Source organism: Ctenopharyngodon idella, chromosome 6 (genome assembly GCF_019924925.1).
Source record: "Ctenopharyngodon idella isolate HZGC_01 chromosome 6, HZGC01, whole genome shotgun sequence".
Classification (NCBI taxonomy): Eukaryota; Metazoa; Chordata; class Actinopteri; order Cypriniformes; family Xenocyprididae; genus Ctenopharyngodon; species Ctenopharyngodon idella.
This window is the reverse complement of record NC_067225.1, coordinates 31,224,861-31,249,721: the sequence shown is the minus strand read 5'-3', so window position 1 is coordinate 31,249,721 and position 24,861 is coordinate 31,224,861. Positions and strand designations below refer to the sequence as shown.

The window sequence follows — 24,861 nt, the reverse complement described above, 5'->3', positions numbered from 1 at the left end:
TCCACTTGTTTATCCAAAGAAACATGGCATAATAAGTTCTGTAAACTCCGCTCACAAGAATAATGTCTGTAATGCACAAGTAGCATTTTGACAGAAGATTAATTAACAAAAATATGAGCTTCACATTTCTGTATTGAAACCCACCAGAACACTTGTAAGTGCATTAACAGACACTTTTCCGTTCCTTTTTTACAAACTGAGGTAAAAAGTAAACATGAAATCAAATTCAACCCTATTTACTTCCTTTAATGCATGTTCCTGATCTTATTGTGAATGATTCATCAGTAAACGTTATTCTGAAGGAAATAAAAAATATCCAATGTAATGCGGGTTGTGAATGTCATTTCATGTTGACAAGTTGGACTAGTATTTTGGAATAAAACACAGAGTATTAACCAGAGCACATGTTTCTCTCTCTCTCTCTTCCAGGAGAACACATCAGACTGTGGGCGGGGTCACTCGTTCCGCCCCTCCCTCCTCACTTTACTCCTCCTCCAGCTCCTCCTCCTGCCTGTTCTGGCCCACGCCTCAGTTTAACTCCATCCTCCTGTCCTCCTCTCCCTCCTTCTCGTCTCCTTAATTCCGCGTTTCTCCTTTATCTCCCCGTTGCTCTAGTCATAGGTAATATAAAGGGACTTCCTCCTGCCCTTATATGGAAGCCCAATCGTACTGCTTCATCCACTTAGCTTCACAGGTTGTTGCTTAGTGACCGTTGCAGAACTTTCTCCTCTCCTGCCAATCAAGAGCATTTGTGGGAGGAGCTAAAAGTGTCTTCATGAAAACAGGAAGCTAGCGATAAGAAACCGACGGCCATCTAGGAAACGGAAGACGTGGTGGAAAATGACACGGACTGTTCTCTCCTGCCTTTGCGGCCGTAAGGGGGTTGAGTTTCATTTGACTCCGCCTCTAAAGGGGAAAGGTCATCCTCATCATCATCCTGTAACCCGTGTCGCGAGGCTAAACAGTGACGCCGTCTTGCTTCCGGTAATAAGAAAATAACCGAATATGTGCAGATTCTCAAAAAAATATCAATAACAACATGTGAGTATTAAAAACATACCTCCATATATTAGGGTATTTAATGAGAAAGGGAAGACGATAGATGTTATTTATTCAATTATCATTTATTTATTTATGCACTATATCTACTTCTTGCCAAAATGAGACTTGTTACATGGTCTAATTTTTCTAGCCAAATTAGGAGGTAGGAAAACCACAGAAAAAGAACGTGAAATAAAAGCAGTATCACACCATTCCTTCATCAGTCACAAGGGCTTCATATATTTATTATTTCTATGTATACCACTAACCTGATCCGATTAGGTTAGGCTTTTTTCTGTGTTTTTTTTTTTTTTGTAAACTATATTAATGCCTCAGTTATATAATATTTGCAGCTAATATGTAATATCATGTGTTCATTTTTAAAGGACTAGTTTACTCAAAAAATGACACTTCTGTTTGATTTATTCACCCTCGTGTCGTTTCAAACCTGTATGCTCTTATTTTTTCTGTGGAACACCGAATGAGAAATTTAAAGGGTTAGTTCACCCCAAAATGAAATTTCTATCATTTACTCACCCTCATGTCGTTCCAAACTCACAAGACTTTCATTCATCTTCAGAACACAAATTAAGATCTTTTTGATTAAATCTAAAAGATATCTGTCCCTACATAGACTGCCTTTGACGCTTTAAGAAGTTCATAAAGAGATCGTGAAACTAATCCATATGAATCAAGCAGTTTAGTCCAAATTTTCTGAAGAGAGTCAATCGCTTTATATGATGAACAGATTTAATTTAGGCTTTTACTCACATATAAACCTTGAAAAGTGAACATAAACAGAAGTCCAACCGAACATGAATGACGCACAAGAACAAACCTCTTCCAGAAGCTCAGACGTGCTGCGTAAACAATGAGGTTCATTCTTGTGTGTTACACAGCACGTTTGAGCTTTCCGAAGATTTTTGGGGTGAACTAATCCCTTAAGAAACAAGAACGATAGTGACCATGACTTTCCAGCTCCAAAAAGACAAAAAAGTCCCATGAAATCAGTCATGATGAACAGACAAAAAGCTATCAAATGGACTACTTTTATTTATCTATTTTTTGGAGCATGACAGACATGGTCACTGAACTGTCTTATTGGAAAACATTTAGGTGAAGATGAGATGTGCTAATGAGATTTTTGATGTATTGAAATGCAGTTTGAGTATTTTTAGCGATGATGTCAGCCTCTACAGTTCTGTTCTGTACAGTTTTTCACAATCTCAGAATGTCGACCACACATTGCATTTGATCACAACACATGCTGTTTGTTTGCACCATTTTTTGCACTGATGGATTTGTCAGTGAATAATAGTCGTCACTATGATCCTAGTCAATGTGATCATTCATGTAGAGGAGAAATGTTTTATTTTTCATATATATTTATGTAAGGCCCAAAACAGCATTTTGCATCTGCACTTGTGTATTTGCATAGAGTATGTTTCTGGCCTCGACTAGTTTTTTTTGTTGAAATGTTAGTAATGCGATGAAACTTAAGCAAAAATCCTTGTTTTGGGCCCTCTATCAACCTTCTTTTATCTGTGCCTTGATGCACTTTTATATTGGACAGCAGTGAGCTTCACCCTCAGTCAGTTCAGGTCTTTCATGGGCCTTAAATCTCCAGTCAAACAGGTTGTGTTCGAAATACAATACTAGCGTACTGCATACCGTATTCATGCTACTTTAAAAAAAATACTCACTAATGTTCACTGATGAACATTTTTATGCTATGTTCTGGTCACATGACTTTAATGTTTAGCATGTTTAGCCGTGGCCGGTTAAGAAAAATGGTTATTTTGCATTTTTTTTAATCAAAGTTAGTGTACAAATGATCAAATAATCAAGTCAAGAGTGGAAATGGTAGGTCAAGTTGAGTGCATTGCATTGTGGGACACAGTATTCAGCATTCTTTTCATTTATTATAATACACAATTAGACAAAAGTAGTAGGTCATTCAAGCACACTATACACTCTGCGTCCTGTGTGCAATGTAAATACAGCATAAATAGTAGAGGAGAATTCAGGTTGATTGGGACACGTTTTCCCAGTCATCTCAATGGCAAAAAGTGTCCCAATCAACCTGAATTCACCCTATATGATAGTATGCTATTCCGAACAAAACCAGTGCCTCCAAACATCGTAACCTGACTGGCAAAAGGGAATGCAATTTATCTTTTTGAGTATTATTGAGCCGCAATGTTTGCCATACCCTTCAGCTCCATCCCTACATGTACGCAAACTTGACAAGCACCTTATGCATTGATTTTACCAGTAAACGGGGCTAAATCTGAACCTCGCTTACTGATTCTCAGTTGCACGTTTGGCATTTCAGTGGCCATCACCTAGACATGTCCAAAAGTGGTGTGTTTTTAGGATTGTCTTTGTTAGAGTGCTTCACTCACTGACAGCTTTGGGTAACGTTCGCTCATACTGCTAAGTTGCTACTGAGTTTTGGTAAAGTAGGTTTTGGAGTTGAAATGGCCGCTCTACATAACCTTAATCCATCATAACAGAGGCAGTCTAGTTATAGCGTTCCTTACGGGAGTCATTTCACTGCTGTAGTTTATCTGTCCAGTATGTATGAGGGGAACGAGTGTTTATATGTGTCTGAAGGTTTGCTGATGGTTGAGGAAAAGAATCAATGTTTGCTGTTACGTGAAATAACTGTGAAAAATTGACAATTTTATGAGAAGTATTTTGAGAGTATTGTCATTGTTGGTGTTGAAGGAATGACCTGTGTCAAACGAATGTTTCATATCTGTCTGTCTTGAGGCAAAATCTGTTAAAGCCTGTTTTGTTTGCCTGTGCAATTTAAAAAGACAGCACTTAACATGTTAAAACATTCCCTCTATCTGTGTCTGTTTAAAGAGAATAGTTCACCCGAAATGTAAAATTCTGTCATCATTTATTCCCTTCATGTCATTCCAAACCTGTATGGCATTCATTCTTCTGTAGGAAACAAATGTATGGAAAGGACATAGCCATTTGTGTTTTACAAATGAAAGAAATTCATACATGACATGAGGGTGAGTAAACGAGAATTTATTTTGGGTCAACTATTTATTTTCTCGTTTTCTTATCTATCTCATGCAAAGGATGTCATGTATTTTGTACACACTTTATTTGAGAGGTGAACGATGCATGTCTGATGCTAGTGGACACGATTCTTACATCACTCAGCTTGTTTCTCATTCACCTTCAGAACTAATTGGTGAGGTATATATGCTAAATATCGTGGTAAGAGTTGTACATATCACTAATATCTGAACTTGAATGCAATCCTGATCCTGACACTATCACATATGACTCCTGTTTATAACCCACATCCGGATGGATTTATGAATCTGTCTACAGTATGAATATGTATATTTTAGACCCCATTGAGAACTATAAATGGAAAAACACAAATTATGAAATATAAGGTCATATGTGGTAATGTAAGCTAAAAAAAAAAAAAAAAAGACTGTTTAAGGCCTTTGCCCCTCAGCTTAATGGCAAAAATCGAGGTGACGGTATGATAATGCAAAGTTAAAGGGATAGTTCACCCAAAAATGAAAACATTTACTCACCCTCAAGTTTTTCCATTCCCATTTATAGGGTTTTCCAAGTGCCATACAAAAGTATAGTAAAATATAGCAACCAGGGGCTTTCAAGCTCATAAATGGACAGAAATGTACTATAAAAATACCATAAAACTTGTTCACATGTCTTGTGTAATATATTTCAAATCACTGAGAAGAATTTAAGTTGAAAAATACTCCTTAGCTCTTAAATCAAGTTCTCTTGGACACAACAATGATTTGGAATGGCGTGATGGTGAGTAAAATGATGACATAGTGTTCATTTCTGGGTGAAATATTCCTTTAACCCACAACTTTAATATTGAAACCTGTTAAACGGCTAATGTGTACCTCTTTCTTTGCCTGATTATGGAAACGATCTACAATTTTATTTCATATCAGGGCAAAGAACGCTCCGAAAGGTGGAAAAATGCCTTGTTCTTTATTCTGGTGAGTTGGTTTAAAACTTTGCCACACTTTTTTTTATTACTGTATTTTATTTTTTGGGGGGAAAGTGTGTAATTGTCTTAAAACTGGAACACTGTCGATGTACAGGGGCACTGAACTGCCTGAATTAGAGAAACACATTTTGGCAAGACACTGCGATTAAATGATCATGAATGTGTCGGTCTTGTGTCACAATTCCAAGTACACTGTGGAACAAAAGTCCTTGTTTTTAAGTGGTCTGAAAGATTTTGCTTTTGCCAAAAAAGAGAAAAAAAAAAAAGTATTCAAAAAGAAAAGCTAAAAAGAGGAAGCAGCTTGCGCAAGGGGAGGGGCCTGATGTATAACCCACCCGCTGGGAGGAGTCATTAGCTCAGACCCTCCCCTAGCCCCTCCCCCTCCAAAGCAACATCATTGTAGGCGCGTTTCCATCAGCGAGACGTGTGTATGTGATTACGTAGTCTTTAGTCTGGTGCTCCGTGACAAATGTGTACAAAAAAAATATATATTAAAAAAACGTACAAAGGAGAAACTGAATTTAACATGAGTGAGGTTTTAAAATGTATTAACGATTAAAAAAATAGAAACACAATACTGCTGATAATACTCATGAGTTGAGGTCTGAAATCATGGTGAGCGTTTTTTCTTTCGTTCGTTTATTGGATTGTGTGTTGGGGGCTCAGTGCCGCGTCTCTGGGTCCATGTTGCTCCATTTTTTTGTACAGACAACAAAAAAAGACAAGAGAAAATTTGTAAAATATTGTGTCTGTGACTCCTTGTAAAATATTTTCAAATTGTTTATTACAGAGAATCAGTTATTAAATAATGTTCATATTTTTCACTTCAGTGCATTGTGTAGTGTTTATTTTTCTGGTGCGATCAACATGTTATAGAGGTTCATTATTGATGGCTACATAAACACTGACATGTGATTCAAAGTCATTGGTGCCCATTTTAACATGAAAATACTGTACTACGTTCTTAAGATGTGTTGAAAATATACTTAATGATTGATTTTTAGTTGCAATTTCTATTTATCTGTCTTTTAAAAGCAAAAAAGTAAAAAATTGCACTATTTAGTCAAGAATGTTGAGCATATTAACACAAAAGCGGGGTTTAAGCGGACTAAATGATTGGAGAACTCCTGCATACATCACCAGTTTGTCATTTTCAACTCAATGTCTGGTTATTATATTTTGATCAAACATTATGAGGTCAAAAAAATTAAAAAACAAAAAATGAATTGCATACACAGATAAATTGTTCACAATAAGATCTACAACATGCATTTTCATGGTCCAGTTAGTTTCAGATGGATAAAATCAAGTCCCGCCTACATTATTTTCTCATTGGCTGCATCCGAAAGCTTAAAAATGCTGCTTTCGGATAATGCATTCCAAGGCAGGAAGGCATCTTGGGAATCATAAGATTGTAAAAAAAAAAAGTTCGGAGCCCGAGACTGTGCAGTAGTGATCCTGAGGTGGAGCGTGGCATCAAGGTCCTGCCCACACTCCCGCTCCCGCAGACTCAATCACAAGCACAGCTGTCAATCATGACGTTACACCCTGTTTTTATAGCATCATATAACTAACTAAAAACCAAACTTATTGGGAAAACGAACACTTGAATATACATCTGCGTGATGAGAACTACCTAAAATGACATAAACCATCTTTGGAAAAAATGATTTGAAGTGTAATTGGAATTTTTAGTTTGGCTCACGTCCCATTCAATTACATGGAGAGGGTGGGGTTTATGACCTATACTGCAGCCAGCCACCAGGGGGCGATTGAAATGCTTTCCCGTCAATTGTGTGGCACACTTGGACTGAATCCAATGTTAGCTTCACTTCCTGTCTCCTGAGATATTTTTGAAAGCAGTATCGATGTATCTTTTACTGCCTTTGATAACCCACAATCCTTTGCTTTCCATTCGGTGACAGTTGAGCTAAAAAATAAAGCTGGCGTCTGAAAGTTGCGGTTGGTGGTCAGCTTGTGTGTAAATGTACATTTTTGACCAACATTTTCCACTTTTGATGTCATTTCTAGGGAGAAATTATTGTAGTAATTAAATATTCACTTTTCATCACCAAAGCTCGCTCTATTTTACTGTAGATCATTAAATTGTTACGCTGCCTGCAGAGTCATTGCCTGATAAGGCAGCGAGGTAACAAGTCAACTGCCTAAGTTTTCGGATGCAGCCATTGACTATCCTCTTCCACTCAAAAATATGTGAACTGAGTTGCAAACAGCATGTCAAGTTGACTTAAATCTTCAACACACCTCTCAACAAGTGCCAGGCGTCCACATTTGCAAATAATAGCAAAAAAAGATGATTATGCAAGGTTGCATAGCAAAAAAGTGAGTGTTTCTGACATAATGATCAGTTATTAAGTAAAAAAATTGAATGTATTTCATATTGATCAGTTATGTAATTAATGTTTTAAATTAGTACACGTTTACTCTGTTAGGGTTTTTAATATGACCACAACAACTTTAGGAAGTCCAGGATTGCCTTATGCCAGGTCTCTGGATCATCAAGGTAACAAGGATGCCCCGCCCCTTTCATTACCACCACTTTGTGATTGGGCAGATGGCTCAAGTTGCTTAGCGACGCTTCACCAAGCTGAGTGTCCTGGTCTCCATAAACTATAAGAGCTGGAGTCTGTAGTGGTACATGAGGATGAAAATCACACATTTTCAGCCACTAATAAATGCATTAATCAACTCAAAATAATTTAATTATGTGGTATTAAATCTAAAGAGGAATAAAAAAATAAGATGATTATGTAATGGAACAATTAGATAGATAGACAGATAGATGGATTGATCGAACATCTGTTGACCTCCTTCCTCTCTCACCTGTATGCTGCTGTACTGCTCTGCTGAGAACTTCTCTGTGCAGATGGGAGCTACAGGGATGTAGGCCTTGACCTGCTCCGAGTGCTGGAAGAGGAACGGCAGCGAGTACATGCCGCTGAGAGACGGGCTGATGATCACCACAGGGCCGGTGTTCAGACCCTCACACACCTGTCTGAGGAACACGGCTGGAGCCAGCTGACCAACTGGAGCCGGGGCCTCCGCCGCCTTAGACTGACCCAAACCTGAGCGAGCAATGACACGCACCGAAATGAGAAAGTCTGAGAAATGTCTGGTCACTGATTAGTCCCTGATTAACCAATCATAATGAAGATATGACCCCTAACTTAATCCTACTGAGCTTCAAGCATCACAAAAGACAAGCATGGCTAGCTGATTAGACAGGAGGAGGAGGAAGCCCACATTTTACCTTTTATATGCTAATTTATGTTCATGGTAGCATCATTAACTATTCAACTTGCATCTATTATAATCTTAATAGTATGAAGTGATAATAGTGATAAAATTAATTAGAAGATCTTTTAAAATCTCAGGAATTTTCATGGGAATTTTTCTTGAAATATATCAGCAGGAACTTATATATGAAAGTATAATAAATTTGCTATATTACCATATTAGAAATATATATGAATAATATATTTAAATATTCAGTAAATATTAATTACCATAAGTACAAAAAGTACATATGGTAATACCACAGGTTTTGACATGGTAAATAACAGGGGGAAAGAGAAAATATACACTATTTTATTGTATATGTAGATTAGTTATATATACAGGTGCTGGTCATATAATTAGAATATCGTGAAAAAGTTCATTTTTTTATTGTAAATTATTTTAAAAAATGAAACTTTCATATATTCTAGATTCCCTACATGTAAAGTAAAACATTTCAAAAGTTTTTGTTTGTAAATTTGTTGATTAGAGCGTACAGCTAATGAAAGTCCAAAATCCAGTATCTCAAAATATTAGAATATTTACATTTGAGTTTCATTAAATGACCATCCCTACAGTATAAAATCCGGGTATCTTTTGTTTTTTGAAACCACACTAATGGGGAAGACTGCTGACTTGGCAATGGTCCAGGAGACAATCATTGACACCCTCCACAAAGAGAGTAAGTCACAGAAGGTCATTACTGAATGGGGTGGCTGTTTACAGAGTGAAATATCAAAGCATATTAAATGCAAAGTTGACTGGAAGGAAGAAATTGGGTAGGCAAAGGTGCACAAGCAACAGGGATGACCGCAAGCTTGACAATACTGTCAAGTAAAGCCGATTCAAACACTTGGGAGAGCTTCACAATGAGTAGAATGAAGCCGGAGTCAGCGCATCAAGAGTCACCACACTCAGACATCTTCAGGAAAAGGACTACCAAGCCACTTCTGAACCAGAGACAATGTCAGAAGCATCTTACCTGGGCTAAGGAGAAAAAGAACTGGACAGTGAACAGTGGTCGAAAGTCCTCTTTTCAGATAAAAGTAAATTTTGCATTTCATGTTGAAATCATGGTCCCAGAGTCTGAAGGAAGACTGAAGAGGCACAGAATCCAAACTGCTTGAAGTCTAGTGTGAAGTTTCTGAAGTCAATAATGATTTGGGGGGGGCGTGACGTCTGCTGGTGTTGGTCCATTGTGTTTTATCAAGTGCAAAGTCAATGCAGCCATCTTCCAGGAGATTTTGAAGCACTTTATGCTTCCATCTGCTGACAAGCTTTATGGAGATGCTGATTTCCTTTTCCAGCAGGACTTTAGCACCTGCCCACAGTGCAAAAACCACTTCCAAGTGGTTTGCTGACCATGATATTACTGTGCTTTATTGGCCAGCCAATATGCCTGACCTGAATCTATGGGATATTTTCAAGAGAAAGATGAGAAACAGTCGATCCAACAATATACAGATGATCTGAAGGCTCAATAGTGCCTCAGCAGTGCCACAGGCTGATCACTTCCATGCCACACTTCACTGATGCAGTAATTTGTGCTAGGAGCAAGTCATTTGCTGTAATATGTCCTGCCGATCAAGTATTGAGTGCACAAAAGAACATACTTTAAAGAACTTTAACTTTTCTGTTTTGCAAATCCATTTTTTGATTGATCTTAGGAAATATTCTAATATTTTGAAATACTGGATTTTGGACTTTCATGAGCTGTACGCTCTAATCATCAAAATTTAAAAAAAAAAAAACTTTTGAAATGTTTTACTTTACATGTAGGGAATCTAGAATATATGAAAGTTTCATTTTTAAAAATAATTTATAATAAAAAAATGAACTTTTTGATGATATTCTAACTATATGACCAGCACCTGTATATATATATATATATATATATATATATATTGTACCCTTTACAGCATTTTCCATATTAAAGCTCTTTTCATATTTCCACTTTACAGCACTGTTCATATAAAAGGCTACAGAATGTTATAATTACTTATAATAGTTAAATATAACTACAATATATTATAGTTAAAAATTAACAAAAAAAATACCATGGTTTTTGACATGGCACCACGGTCTACAAAAGATTTTGGTTATGTTCAATGGTAATATTTTGTATATGCATGTACAGTATATACCATGGAACATAAATATGGCAATTATTCTGTACCATGGTATAATATTTGCCATTTGATACCATCACTGTACCATGGTATCACCGCAGTGTTTCTGTCGCTCACCTGGCAGGTCTATCGCCACAGCTCGGTAACCCGCGGCAGCTAAAGTCTCCAGAGTCCCGATTTTCAACCAGTTTTCCGATGAGAACCGGATCCCGTGCAGCAACAGGACGCAGAGTTCGGCGGTACCGCTCAACGGAAGCGCCTGTCGGTAGAACAGCGGCTGATCTCCGCAGATCTCCACCCGAACCGAACCTTCTGACATCTGAACCGAAGACATGATTGATACAGACGAGAGCGAAAACTGGCGAAACAAACAGGAGAGCAAAGTTCACGCGCAAATCACTTCGATTTCTCCAAAGATTTATATAAACAAACGTTAAAAGTTATGATACGTTACAATATAAAGTATTCGATCAATCTGTTTTGTTATAGTTTAATGATGCACCTATGAACCAGACATAGTAAAGTATTTTTGTACCAGAGTAAACTCCTGCAGATGTTTGAGTCCCGGAAGAATCTGTCAGTTTTACCAGAGAGAGACACTGACCTCTAGCGGCTCTGTCAACAATTACAACCTTCATGAATGCTATGCTACATAAAAACATTTACCATTTCTCATCATAAAGTTAGTAGTCGCCTAGTAGATTTTTAGCCAGCTTTTATGCTAATTATTATTTCATTAATTCATATTTTTAAATGACTGAATAACAACCAGCTTTTAAGCTTATTACTTGTTACTAAATAAATAAACAATCTTAACATTTCGCGCATTAGCCTGCAATGTGGGTAAATTATTTTGGCCTTTTGGTTATTTTTGAATATATTTGGTTTTTAATTATGGCAAATTGCTCACATTTAGCTCTTCACACGTTTTTAATAAGTAATGAGATGGAGATTGGAATGTAAAACGCTATTTACATATTAGATTGTGGATACTCATTTGCATTGACATCTTTGTCGAATGCGGTGAGAATCGGTTCCTGACGATCCAAATGAAGCTATCCGATGACATGCGTCTTAAGTGCATTTACATATGGTTTTAATGTGGTCAAGTGCTATATAAATGTGATCAGATCACCTATACAACCTGTAATACCAGATGTAAATGGCATAATCGTGTCAAATAGCCCTCTTTCGTTTGTAAACGAATCTTTTAAGTGAAGGTGAATCGTTTTTATATTTTTCGTCCATTTTAAAGTATAATAATATGTTTAGCTTCATCATTTATTTAGGCAATCATTTTTCTGTTCTATAGTATAGTTTCTTTTCTAAAAAAAATTGTAGAAATTAAGATTTTGTTTTGGTCGTGACTGTATTTTTAACGAATCGGTTGAACGATTCTATGACTCACTCAAGTGAATGATTGAATTACTCATAAAGAGTCACTTGTCTTTCACATAAATCAGGGGGAAATCCAAAACAGGATGATACGAACAAATAAGAATGACTAGTAATAAAGGTTGATATAAAATAAAAAGTAATTATTATGTAAGTAATTATTAATAAACAGCACTAATTGTGATTTATTTTTTATTCAGATATTAATTACATTTATTATTATTTGTTTGTTTTTTACATATGTTTACTTTAGCCGGATTCATTGGGAAATGTCCCGTTCTGTCAGCTCAACAGAGTAAACACAGACCCACAGCACCCCCCTTCATCAATTCATCCAGTCGAAAAGAATCAAAGTCCCTCAGATGAGCTCTGCTGCTGGAGGAACGCAGCTCTTACACCATGATTTCACTCTTCTTTCTCACAGCTCTTGTGCTTTGGCTAGATGCAGCTCATGGTAAGATCAATACTCTCAGAAATAATTGTTTAGTATCTTTGATAGACTAAATATTGCGTTTTAAGGTGAACTGTTTTTTAGACAAACACTGCGTAGCTCAAATTGCTAGAGGTTCCCAAACAGCCAGAGAACATGTGTTACTCCTTACAAGTATTTACCATGGTAACCAAGGTTCTAACACCATAATAAAGCTATGGTTAAAGATCCTATAATAATTAATTATGATTTTATAGTTACAAATAACTGCAGTAACTATGCTATTTTGGATAAAACTAGTTACAATGGTATATTTTTGTAAAGAACAGAGTAGATTGATCCATATAAACAAAGTTTATACAAATATGATGTTTTAAATATAACATTTCAGTTGAGTAACTCTGACAAACAAGGTAAAAACATGGAATTACCATGGTAAATGAATATGATTCAGTGCCATGGTATATATATGAAAGTAAACGGTGTTTCTATCACTTCACAGTATTCATGTAAGCAAATGACATTGTGGCAAATTATGTCATTAATGCCCCTTTTTTGGTCATGCATACAGGCACATGTTCATGAATTTAAACACAAGAATGTGTGTTCCAGCTGTGAGCTGGTTCCTGTGTCAGATTCTGTTTACTGTGTAGTTATTTGGGCATCACTGCATGATTGTGTCATGCCACTGGTTATTTTGTGAAACAGATGTAGTTTACAGATCCAAAGGTCATGTGTGTTTAAGCACCTCTGAGAGGGCACATAACATTACAGCATTTTAAGCCGGCACAAAAAGAATCATAAAGTGTTTGCTGGATTCACTAATAATAATGTGGCAAAAAGGTTACATGTTCACTGTAAACCCAAACAGTACTACTAACTTATAAAGATTGAGTACACTGCAATTAAAGTCTGTTAAATCATCAATGCAACTTAAAACAATTACATTTTCTGAATGAGGTGTTTTATTTTTGTGTAGTTCAACATATTTGAGTAAACCCTTATACTTAAAGTATTATTTTTAAGTTTCCTGAGCGACATAAAGTGGTGTCATCCATGTCACATTGTTGGTGTAACCGACATTATCAGAAGAATCCTTTCAACATTACACTGAGTTGCAGCAGATTTCAAGTTCCCCGCATGCTTTGCGTCACACTTTATAAGGAGAATTGTTGAAATTGAGTGTTATTTTGCACAAGATTGATACAGGGGCAGATGTGTTATTGTTATTTTGGTATTTAAAGATGTTTCTGTGATGTTGAAGTTTTGTAGGGTTACCGTCGTGGTGAAGAGTAGTGCCTGTGGTTAGGTCGAGAATGCGCTGTGAAACTTCAAGGCTATATATACTGCATGTTGATTAACAATTCAAGTAAATAGTGATAGTGTCTTTGATGGTTACATTAGTGCATGCTGGTGTGCTGTTGCTAACTAACACTTAATAATAAAGATTGGGTGTTTGTTAATTCAGTATTTCAATTAAATTGTAATTAACAAGATTGTGCTGTACAAAATACATTTTTTAAGTTCTACTAAAATAATCTTTGAGTTAGTTAACTTAAAAAATTTGAGTTGTTTACTTATGCCTTGAGGCAATCTGTGTCTACAAAAATTTTGACTATTCTGCACTTATCAGGTTTTACAGTGTGGTAAACAATAGTTGTAAGTACAGTGCACTACAACATTAAGTGAAAACAAGCTGCTGTACAGCCGAAATGAACTCTGTTTGAATCATTGAATCATTTTCCTGTTATCACTGTAAAGCTGCTATTGTATAAAGCACTAAATAAAGGTGATTTGACTTGACTTAAGCATGCTCGTAGTAATGACTAAAGTGCAAGCGTCTGATGTGTTTTAACAGCACACCGCAGCGCACTGAATGATTTCCAGCGATCTGAGGGGAGAGAGCTCGTTCTCAAATCCTGGAACGTGAACCGTCTGACTGAACTTCCGGGGATCACTTTGGAGGATTGTGCTAAACGCTGCACAGAGAGTCCGGAATGCAGGTCTCATTTCCTCACAATTAAATGAAAATGTATTCACTTTAAATGTAATATCAAATAACACACTACAGATACAATTCTAATCAAATACTTTACAGTTTAAAACATGACAAAAGATTATTAAAACATTGATTTAAAAATGCACTTTAAAGTAAAACTTTTAATTTGACATTATTACAAAGTGCACTTTTTAAAACTGTCATGAAAGTGTAATATATTACAATATTATCTGTAAGAACATTTTTTTATTTGAAGTACTACAGGTGCATATTCAATACTCTTTTTTTCACAAGGGAATACAATATGTATTTTTGACTCTTTACATTTTTGACAATATGTATTTGAGTGCAGCTTTCTGACAAAATGTGAACTTTACAGAGCTTTCAATTATGAGTTTCGTCCATCTGTGGTGTGTAAACATCTGCCCTGGGTGGGTGACGGAGACAATGCAGACGTCAAGAGAAACGTGAACTGTGACCTTTATGAGATGAAAGGTGAAAAATTGCTTCTCAAAATGTTGTTTCTGTAGATTTTGTCTATTATATAAAGTATTAGAAAGTTAATTTCAAAGATTATAAGGATATATATCACATCATCAGCCATTAAAACCCACACTGCTTATGATGTAAGTGCCTCTGTAGTCACATGTTCATAATGTTCTCCTGTACTCAGTCTATGTAAGGAAGTGCATTGTGGGTAAAGGAGAAGACTATCGAGGGAAAGTGTCGACGACTATGAGTAAACGAACATGTCAACAGTGGTGGTCGAAATTCCCTCATGACCACAGGTATGAGTCGGACATCATGTGTGATATGTTACAAAAATGTAGTTTGTATTTGAAATATGTTTCTTACAGTAGTAAATACTTACAGTGGTCCCGAAAGGTATTTGGACACTCTTAAAACTGTCTGAAGGTCATTGCATTAGATACAATGTATCAAACCAAGTTTCATCTGCAAACTAATGATGCACAAGCTTTTCTCAGAATTAACTTTTGGAATAGCATGCACTGATAAATCATGCACATTAAGATCAAGATTCTGTATTAAGAAAGTATTAAACTTGAAATAGTATCTTATGCTCACTAGGCTGCATTTATTTAGTTAAAAATACAGTAAAAACAGGAATATTGTGAAATATTATTACAATTTAAAAAATTTTTTTGTAACATTATAAATGTCTTTACTGTCACTTTTGATCAAGTTAGTGCATCCTTGCTGAATATATAGTAGTGTATGTATATATATATATATATATATATATATATATATATATATATGTATATTACTCTTTGATTCTTATAATGATATTAGAATGATGTCACCACTGTTTGAAATAGATGGACTCCGTCTGCTACTAATGGCCTGGAGCTGAACTATTGTCGTAATCCAGATGGTGACCGCATCGGCCCATGGTGCTACACGACTGACCCTGAACGCAGATATGAGAGCTGCAACATCCCCCAGTGCAAAGATGGTAAGACTCAATCCCCAGATTGGCATCACATTGTCATTTTAAGAGTGTTTTCACTTCTACAGTCATAAGTGGTTAGTTTTGAGCAGATGTTTTTGTGTTTCTGTATTAGAGGTGTGCATCACTTGTAATGGAGAAGACTACAGAGGTCAGGTGGATCACACAGTGAGTGGTAAAGAGTGTCAGAGATGGGACCAACAGTATCCTCATCAACACATCTACCAGCCAGAAAAGTAAATATAACATAATCATGTTCCATAGCCCTAAAGTCACACTTAAAGACAACATGAAACAGAAGTTATGATAGTCTTTTCTTTCCTATTGTGACGTATATCTGAGTGAAACGGCTTCTGGAACAAGAACAAATGTAGGGCGGGGCTTGATTTTGTCTGTAGGGAATTGATTGGATGGTTGTGGTTTGCTATTGGTGGATCTCATGTGAGTGACAGGTTGCCCCGCCCTCACGCCAATAAACACATCATCAGAGAAGAGAAGAGATGTTGCTGCAAGAGGGAGGGGAAGATATTTTGATTCAAGATTACGAGGGCACATGAATTTTTAAAAAATAATGATGTGCTTAGATAAATAATTTATAATAAATACCACAATATTCCATAAAAATAAGAATTGTCAATTTTGATTTCATGGTGACTTTAATAATAATGCCAGAATGTATTTGCTTTGGATGACAGAATATCAAATGCTGCAGGAGCAACTGCAATTTTCTGAACCATTTGGTGTTGCAGTAATTTTTAGTGGATGCTGATATAATAATGTAAAATGTATTTGTATCTGATGTTTGTGTAACCAGATATCCTGATAAAAGTTTGGATGATAATTATTGCCGTAACCCGGACGCGTCTCCGGTGCCCTGGTGCTACACCACTGACCCGGCGGTGGAGAGAGAGAGCTGTGATATAAGCAAGTGCCGTAAGTATTTCTGCTCCTTACCACAAGGATAAATATTTCATTTTTTTCTAAGAGTATGGTATAGTTATAGCAGCTGACCAGCAGAAGGGGCTAACGGGTTCATTCTAAACAGCAAACCTTGACCTCTTTGGTTTAATCACCCCTTATAAGATAAAGAGAGTAAACAAAAGCACTTAAAATGAGGGATATACAGTAAGGTTAGCGTAGGCTATGTGAAGAAGTAAAACACATGAGGTCTGCAATACCCATGTGTCCATATAATTCAGAAATAGCGTTTCTGAAACCGTATTTTAGAAGTCAAAGTTAATAGAGACATATAGCAGAGATTAAATTGAACAAATACATGTTTTCATGCAATGTCAACTTTAAAGGGGACCTATTATGCCCCTTTTACAAGATGTAATATAAGTGTCTGTTGTCCCCAGAATGTGTCTGTGAAGTTTCAGCTCAAAGATCATTTATTATAGCTTGTCAAATTTGCCTCTATTTGGGTGTGAGCAAAAACACGCCATTTTTGTGTGTGTCCCTTTAAATGCAAATGAGCTGCTGCTCCCGGCCCCCTTTCCAGAAGAGGGCGGAGCTTTAACAGCTTGCGCTTTGGTTGCTTAACAACAACAAAGCTGGAAAATCTCACGCAGCCAAAATGAGGATTGTCAGTAACGGTGTTCAGCCTTACATTGTTCAAACCGGAGTCGACACTGATGGAGAGACTCAGGAAGAAGTTATAACTTTTAAAATGAAACTGGACGTTTCTGAATGGATAGTGGATAAATTTATGTAGTTGCTGTGGAGTTGATTCAACTCATCGACTAGCATATGTCGTCATGTTAATCTTTTGTGCAAATCCAGCGTTGAATTGACCCTTGTTTGTGAAGCAGTCCGGTGTAAAATGACGGCATGATAACAACACTCTACTACAACAACTCTTCCTCTTCTCTAAAGCAGCCCAACATGGCCTCAACCCCTTTGTTGCGTGTTCTCGAGGGGCGGGGTTTATGTACATTTTAGGGTATGTGATGTCACCAACCCGGGAAGATTGTAGTCCCTACCAGCCGTTTATTGTAGTCCTTAAAAAGCGATTTGTGTAAAAGAAAATATCTCCCTTTGCATTGAACTTTGAGCGTTGTAACTTTGCAGATGTTGTTTATGCTCAAACAGCAACATTTACTAAAGTTAAAAAACAAGAACAAGACACACTAACTAAGTTAAAAAAGTGAAATCATAATTAAGGACCCCTTTAAAATGCTCGCACTAATAACCTTAACAATGTTAGCAGTGCATGAATTTCAATCTCCATGCAAATCATTTGGATTATTATTCATTCATTCTGTTTAAAGGACACAGATCTTCATCTTCCCAGGGACATCACTGTCATTTCCAATCGGATCAGTGCTGTTCAAAGAGGCAACTAAATAATCTAAAGTCAGAAAATCACATGTGGTGTTCCGTTTGAGAGCACAACATTAATAGCAGTTTATTGTATTGGGTTCAGTAATATTCTTTATGAATATGCAATGGCTGATCTTGACGACAAGGACAGCATCTGTCCAGTATACTAACTACTAACTAAAGTCATTGTAACTAGTAGATACGCTCTTTCCCGTCCTGTAGCCGAGTCTCCCAAGCGTCGTTCACGCCCCAGCTACACCACTAATTGTTTTCGGGGTCGTGGAGAGGACTACAGGGGCAAAGTCAACGAAACAACCTCTGGAATCCCTTGTCAGCGCTGGGACGCCCAGAAACCCCATGAACACCCATTTTTCCCCAAAACCTACGAGTGCAAGTGAGTCGAGAGGGGCTCAAATATGTCTTGAAAATCTATAGAACTGAAATAAATTGTTGATTGTGACTTTTTCTTTCCTCTTTCCACCTTTAGGGGTCTGGAGGAGAACTACTGCCGTAACCCGGACGGTTCGGAGGCGCCCTGGTGTTTCACGTCTGTCTCTGAGATGAGGACGGCTCTCTGTCTGCAGATCAAACGCTGCTCTGATGACATTGAGGCTGAGGGTACAGCTGGCGCCTGCTAGTGATTAAAAACATCAACTGCAGTTTCATTTTTTAAAGAGACGTTTTGACTGTGTTTGTGGGAAGAGAAAACGTCTGCAGTAAATGTCATAATCAGCTCACACTACATAATGATTGTATATACACAACCGTTCAAATTTTATTTTTTGAAAGAAACTAATACTTTTATTCAACAAGGACACATTAAAGTGATCAAAAGTGACAGTAAAGACACTTATAATGTTACAAAATAGTTTTATTTCGAATAAATGCTGTTCTTTTGAACTTTTCTATTTACTGAAAAAAAAAATGTATCATGCTTTTCTACAAAAATATGAAGCAGAACAACTGTTTTCAACATTGATAATAATAAGAAATGTTTCTTGAGCAGCAAATCAGCATATTAGAATGATTTCTGAAGATCATGTGACACTGAAGACTGGAGTAATGATGCTGAAAATTCACAGGAATTGGACTTTTTTATCACAGGAATAAATTACATTTTAAAATATATTCAAATAGAAATCAGTTATTTTAAAGTGTAATAATATTTCACAATATTGCTGTTTTTACTGTATTTTTGATCAGATAAATGCAGCATTGGTGAGCAGAAAAGACTTCTTTTTAAACATACTGACCCCAAACTTTTGAGTGGTATTGTAAATAAACAGGTTTTTTTCTTCTTAAACTAGACTGCTATAATGAAATCGGCAAAAACTATCGGGGTGTTGTCCGCAAGACTCGTAAAGGTATTCTCTGCCAGAAGTGGAGCATCAATACACCTCACAAAACCAAGTAAGACTAACAAATGTTCATCATAAGATCACACAAATGCAGAGAATTAAGCTAAAAAAAATGCCTTCGAAAGTTGTCCTCATTAAACATGTATTATCCTTTGGAAAAATCACAAAGTAAGAATAATTTAATTCTGCATTATTTGCAGAATTAAGCTTTATTACAAAATCCCATTTTTGTTCATCTCATTTAAAGCAGGTCTATAGCTCTGTGATATATTCAAGTTAATTTCTGGACACATATTTGCAGGATAAACCCCAAAACTCACCCAGAGGCCAACCTGACCGACAACTACTGCAGAAACCCTGACGGAGACCACCACGGACCCTGGTGCTACACCTCTGACCCCAAGACTGAATTTGACTACTGTGCCATCAAGCAGTGTGGTGAAGTGACCATGTCTATAGATGCTCTTTTCAATCTAATTCAGTCATGTCTGCTCTTTTAGCTTCTAATAATACAATCATTTATTATAAATAATTATACATTAATAATAGTAATAATAAATAGTTGATAATAATTAATTAAATGATTCATAATAATTTTTTTTGTGTGTGTTCTTCTTTATATTGTAATAGCTGGAGAGAAAGTGCCAATAATCGGCCCAACAAGTAAGTCACAAGCATTATACCGTGAGTAGTACAGACTCTGATGTGTGTGATTGTGTCTAATTGAAATACCGTCCACTGTGTGTAAAAAGCGGAGGTTGTGTTTAACGAGTGTGGAAAGCGGGATGACCGTCATGTGAGGTCCTGGTTAAGAATAGTGGGCGGCACACCTGGAAACTCTCCCTGGACCGTCAGCCTTAGAGACCGGTTAGTTCTATTTTTTGCCCATAAACTGTCCCAAATTATGTCACTTTATGAAAGTAAAATTGTAAAAGAGTGTTTATTGTAAGCAAATATATTTGGGGCCACTGTGTGTATTCTGAAATCTCTTTATCTTCACAGGAAAGGAAATCACTTCTGTGGAGGATCTCTGGTCAATTCTGAATGGGTCATCAGCACCAAACAGTGCTTTTCTTCATGGTAACTCACAGTCTGCAGTGATTCATAGTTGGACAGTAAGGGCGTTTTAATAAATGTTCATGTGCTTGTTTGTGATTGTATGCAGTTACGTCGACCTCACGGGATACAGTGCTATGATGGGCACCTTGTTCCGTGATCCAAAGGAAGGCGAACCAGACAGACAAACCATTTCTCTCACCAAGATCGTCTGCGGCCCTTCTGAATCCCACCTGGTCATGCTTCAGCTAGAAACGTACTTCATACCACACACAAACACATTTACATGTGTACCATGGTATTCTTTAAAGTATCTTGACTCCAAATATGCCCTCTAATAGACACAAATCTCGCTCTTCTCCTGCAGCCCTGCCCAGTTTAATGAGCGTGTGTCTCAAATATGTCTTCCTCCGGAGCGCTACATCGTGCCAGAGGGAACCATCTGTGAAATTGCTGGTTGGGGAGAAACAAAAGGTGGTAGGCTTGTCATACATTATCATTCAAAAGTTTATGGTCAGTAGATTAGTAACATTTTCACTCTCAATGTGTGCAAAAAAAATGCTAGACATGCATAACGTTTGGTAAGATGTAAAATCTGAATTCTGAAAATAATGTTTTTTGGTTCTCCATCTACGCATCCATCCAGTTATGCATCATTTTCTTCCCACCATTGATCGTCTCTTCTTCTCTCTCAGGAAAGGGGGACGAGACTGTATTGAATGTGGCTCAGATGCCTGTACTGAGCAATAAAGAATGTAACAAATATTTCAAGGGTCGTGTCCGTGAGAACGAGATGTGCACCATGGCCTTCCAGGCTGGAGTGGGCGCCTGTGAGGTACTGATGTGCTGATCTGTTTTTTTTTTTTTTTGTGCTGTGCTTTTATGCGTTTTATCACCATATAAGTTAAAGTCGGCATGAAACAGAAGTTGTGATAGTCTTTTCTTTGCTATTGTGATGCATATTCGAGTGAAACAGATTCTCAAACAAGAACAAATGTAGGACGGGGCTTGATTTTGTCTGTGGGGAATTGATTGAATGGTTGTGGTTTGCTATTGGTGCATCTCATGTGAGTGACAGGTCGCCCCGCCTTCACGCCAATAAACACATCATCAGAGAAGAGAAGAGATGTAAGAGGGAGGGGAAGTTACTTTGGTTAAAGATTATGAGGGCACATGAATTTAAAAAATGATGTGCGCGGACAAATCATTTATAATAAATATATATTCCAATATTCCATAAAAAACAAGAATTGTCAATTCTAAATTCATGGTGACTTTAAGAATCACTACATAATAAAAGCATTAATATATTATTGAAATAATATATATATAATTTGAAAACAAATATATGAGTATAAGTGTATATATACAGTCAAACCAAAAATTATTCAGACATTTTTGATATATTTTTACTAGTGGGTGCAGGACACTATAGTTTATTTATGTAAGAGAGGATAGCAAAATAAAGTAAACTGACATATTATACCTAAAAATTCTTCATACAGTGGACTACCAGTAAAATTGATAAAAATTTGGAACCAAAAATTATTCAGACGCTTTGACCTGACCATGTTTTGCTTAAGTGTTATCTGACATAATTAAAATAAATATTTTCTGACACAGTTTAACTCTGAGATCTTGTCATATTTTATTACCATTTTTTAAACTATAGTGAATAAACTGCATTAATGAATGAAATGTCCAAGGTGTCTGAATAAATCTTGGTTTGACTTTATATATATATATATATAAGCTTTTTTTTTTTAAAGAGGAGAAATGTATCCCATATAATTTGTTGTTAACATCAAAGGCTGTGTCAAATCTTATAAAAACTTATAATTTATTCAGTATTTTAGTGTAAATTCATCTGTCTTTTGGTGGAAAATTACTTCTTTTTTTAAGCATTTTTGTATGATAAACAATTTTGGTTTGGTATGTAAAATCTGTGTCTCAAAGTAAAACAAGACATCCACTGATCTAGACGCCGCTTAGCTTGCAAAAATCTCGTTCAAAATGTGTATGTGTTCAAAAGTGAAGCATTCATTGCTTCAGACATTTCCTTTGTATGCGTTTGTGCGGCTGCATGAGTTATGAGTTCTGCTTTTGCAATAGATGTAAGTGGGGATTGTGAAATGAGTAAGATGTGCAGGTGCACTGTAACGTTCTTCTTTTTTGCTCTTTCAGAGAGACTACGGCGGCCCTCTGGCCTGTCAGAACAGCGATTGTTGGGTCCTGGAAGGAGTCATCATACCAATGCGCCGCTGCGGACATGCCGGCCAGCCAAACATCTTCATCCGTGTGTCTGTTTATGTGGATTGGATTAAGAAGGTCATGGAGATGACCTAGCTGACAGACCAACTCATAACACAACAGCAGCATGTCTTTTACGAGACATTTCACACTGCTTGATCTACTAAAATATATATATTAAGTGGATAGAATGTAATATACTTAAAAATGTGTTTTTATAAGACTATGTAAGCATTTTTGTATCGTACTGAATTTGGGGGTTTAATTAACGTGAGATGTATGCTTGCATTTGTGGAACATATGGATAAACAGGTGCACATAATTTTACATTCAAAATGACATCACCAGTCTGAATTATACAGAACTTTGTAGAATTTATTATTAAACATGTAATCCCTAAAAGGACTGCATGACGCACAGATTTGTTTTGGTGTTTGAGTTACTGTTTTTACAAAATGTGCATTAAAAATGGCCAAAAACTTTAGAAAAAACATTTGGATGTACAATAATATTTTTTAAAAATTGAATTTATACGCATTTTCTAGTCTAAAATGAGCTCACTATGGTGCCTTGACAACATGTGACCTAACATGTGCTAATGGCACCTTAACTTCCTTTTTGCCAAAAATGTTAAGCACATGGTGCTTAATAGATTTTAATTTTATTTGCTGAAGGTGATGTCATATATATTATTAAAAGTAATTTGATCAAACATTATTATTGTATTTTAAATGCAATTTTCTTTGCATGACGATGTCCATATATGGAGCACAGGAAATAAACAATAAATGAATAAATAAAAAACAAAAGGTGTCTACCTTACATTTAAGTCACTGTCTTAATGAGTGAGTCACTGAATCAGTCAATTCCTTCAGAAAAATTTTCTTTCATGAACGAATCGTGTTGACGCACAAAGGTTCTGATGTGGCTTTGTTTGGAACATTTTTCATTGGAGGAGCAAATGTGTCTAACAATGAGGGCCCTATTTTAACTATCTAAGTGCATGGTCTAAAGCACATGGCGCAGGTGCACTTAGGGCGTGTACGAATCCACTTTTGCTAGTTTAACGACGGGAAAAATGGCCTGGCGCATGGGCCAAAAGGGTTGTCCTTATTCTCTTAATGAGTCATGGGTGTGTCTTGGGCATCACGTGCAATAAACCAGTCAGAGTCTCATCTCCCATTCCCTTTAAAAGCCAGTCACGCTCGCGTCATGGCGGATTCGCTATTTACGTGGCGGAATTTGCAAGGGGAAAAACTGAACAATTCTTTAGCGAGGAAACGGATCTGCTCGTGTGCAAGGTTAAAGCACGCAAGCAGACCATCTACGGGACAAGCCGGATTCCACCAAAGCATTTTATCTTTATGCACACAATAATAATCTTTTACATTGTAATCCTTTTATTTTTAATATTTGCCATGTTTGTGTGCTGCTGCGCTTCCCTGTGTGTGTAATAAGCAGAGTGTACGCACGTTGTGTACCTGCATATAGGCGCATATTACTAACACGCTTTTTAAATAACAAAAACAATTAAAGCTGCAAGCAGCGATGAAAGGGCCCTCACACCCATGCCACCGCCACCCGGTGGCTTTTGGAAAAGCACTATAATTTATGTAAATATAGGAGGACTATGTTAGTTATTTGTATTTGTCACACTTCCTGCTACCACCTGATGGCGCTATGACTATAACTACATTTTGGCGTGTAAATGTCTTCAGGCCAGGGCACTTATCAAACGTGTGAAGTTTGGGGCAGATCGGACATTGTATGCTTGAGTTACAACAACTTCCTTTTTCATGACAATAATAGCATGCTTTAGCACTCAGCTAAGTGTTGCTAGCATGTTTTAGAATATTGAGTGCTAGAATATTTCTAGCACTCAATTGCATATTTTAGTACGTTGCTAGTAGTGTATCACAGTGTTAAACATGTCACTTCCTGTTGCCAGTGGGTGGTGCTATTACTATAACTGAATATTGTTATGTAGATGTGTTTAGGCCAGGACTATTATCACACATATGAAGTTTGGGGAAGATTGGACATGGTATGCTTGAGTTACAACAACTTCCTGTTTCATGGCGAAACATCA

At 36.7% G+C, this 24,861-nt stretch overlaps 3 protein-coding genes across 4 annotated transcripts in view; 2 read left to right on the top strand and 1 right to left on the bottom strand.

The window, feature by feature from the left end:
• Positions 1-5,894, top strand: part of cacna2d2a (calcium channel, voltage-dependent, alpha 2/delta subunit 2a) — a 211,778-nt gene extending 205,884 nt beyond the window's left edge. For both annotated transcript variants that reach the window (XM_051897062.1, XM_051897063.1), the window contains one exon: positions 430-5,894. In XM_051897062.1, the coding sequence (XP_051753022.1) occupies positions 430-537 (108 nt within the window). In that variant the 3' untranslated portion in view covers positions 538-5,894. The remainder of the gene's footprint in view (positions 1-429) is intronic.
• Positions 5,825-11,183, bottom strand: abhd14b (abhydrolase domain containing 14B). The gene is made up of 4 exons (XM_051897067.1): positions 11,027-11,183; positions 10,609-10,849; positions 7,910-8,151; positions 5,825-7,712 (listed from the first exon to the last, which is right to left on the bottom strand). Exons 2-4 carry the CDS (start codon positions 10,823-10,825, stop codon positions 7,524-7,526), a joined length of 648 nt encoding a protein of 215 aa, XP_051753027.1. The 5' UTR covers positions 10,826-10,849; positions 11,027-11,183; the 3' UTR covers positions 5,825-7,523.
• A 938-nt stretch (positions 11,184-12,121) lies between these two features.
• Positions 12,122-23,601, top strand: mst1 (macrophage stimulating 1). Its single transcript, XM_051897064.1, has 18 exons — positions 12,122-12,340; positions 14,175-14,319; positions 14,695-14,810; positions 14,989-15,103; positions 15,656-15,792; positions 15,902-16,022; positions 16,601-16,719; positions 18,331-18,502; positions 18,596-18,726; positions 19,416-19,518; positions 19,768-19,904; positions 20,097-20,129; positions 20,219-20,333; positions 20,469-20,546; positions 20,632-20,778; positions 20,890-20,996; positions 21,218-21,357; positions 22,707-23,601. Exons 1-18 carry the CDS (start codon positions 12,286-12,288, stop codon positions 22,866-22,868), a joined length of 2,133 nt encoding a protein of 710 aa, XP_051753024.1. The 5' UTR covers positions 12,122-12,285; the 3' UTR covers positions 22,869-23,601.
• The last annotated feature ends 1,260 nt before the right edge of the window (positions 23,602-24,861 follow it).

Excerpts from the sequence above, each read along its gene's own strand:
- mst1 (XM_051897064.1), top strand. The coding sequence starts at position 12,286 with ATGATTTCACTCTTCTTTCTCACAGCTCTTGTGCTTTGGCTAGATGCA. Across the intron at positions 14,320-14,694 it reads ACAGAGAGTCCGGAATGCAG|AGCTTTCAATTATGAGTTTC; the intron begins GTCTCATTTCCT and ends TGAACTTTACAG. Across the intron at positions 21,358-22,706 it reads CTGGAGTGGGCGCCTGTGAG|AGAGACTACGGCGGCCCTCT; the intron begins GTACTGATGTGC and ends TTGCTCTTTCAG.
- abhd14b (XM_051897067.1), bottom strand. The coding sequence starts at position 10,825 with ATGTCTTCGGTTCAGATGTCAGAAGGTTCGGTTCGGGTGGAGATCTGC. Across the intron at positions 8,152-10,608 it reads TGTGGCGATAGACCTGCCAG|GTTTGGGTCAGTCTAAGGCG; the intron begins GTGAGCGACAGA and ends TTGCTCGCTCAG. Across the intron at positions 7,713-7,909 it reads AGCAGTACAGCAGCATACAG|ACTCCAGCTCTTATAGTTTA; the intron begins GTGAGAGAGGAA and ends GTACCACTACAG.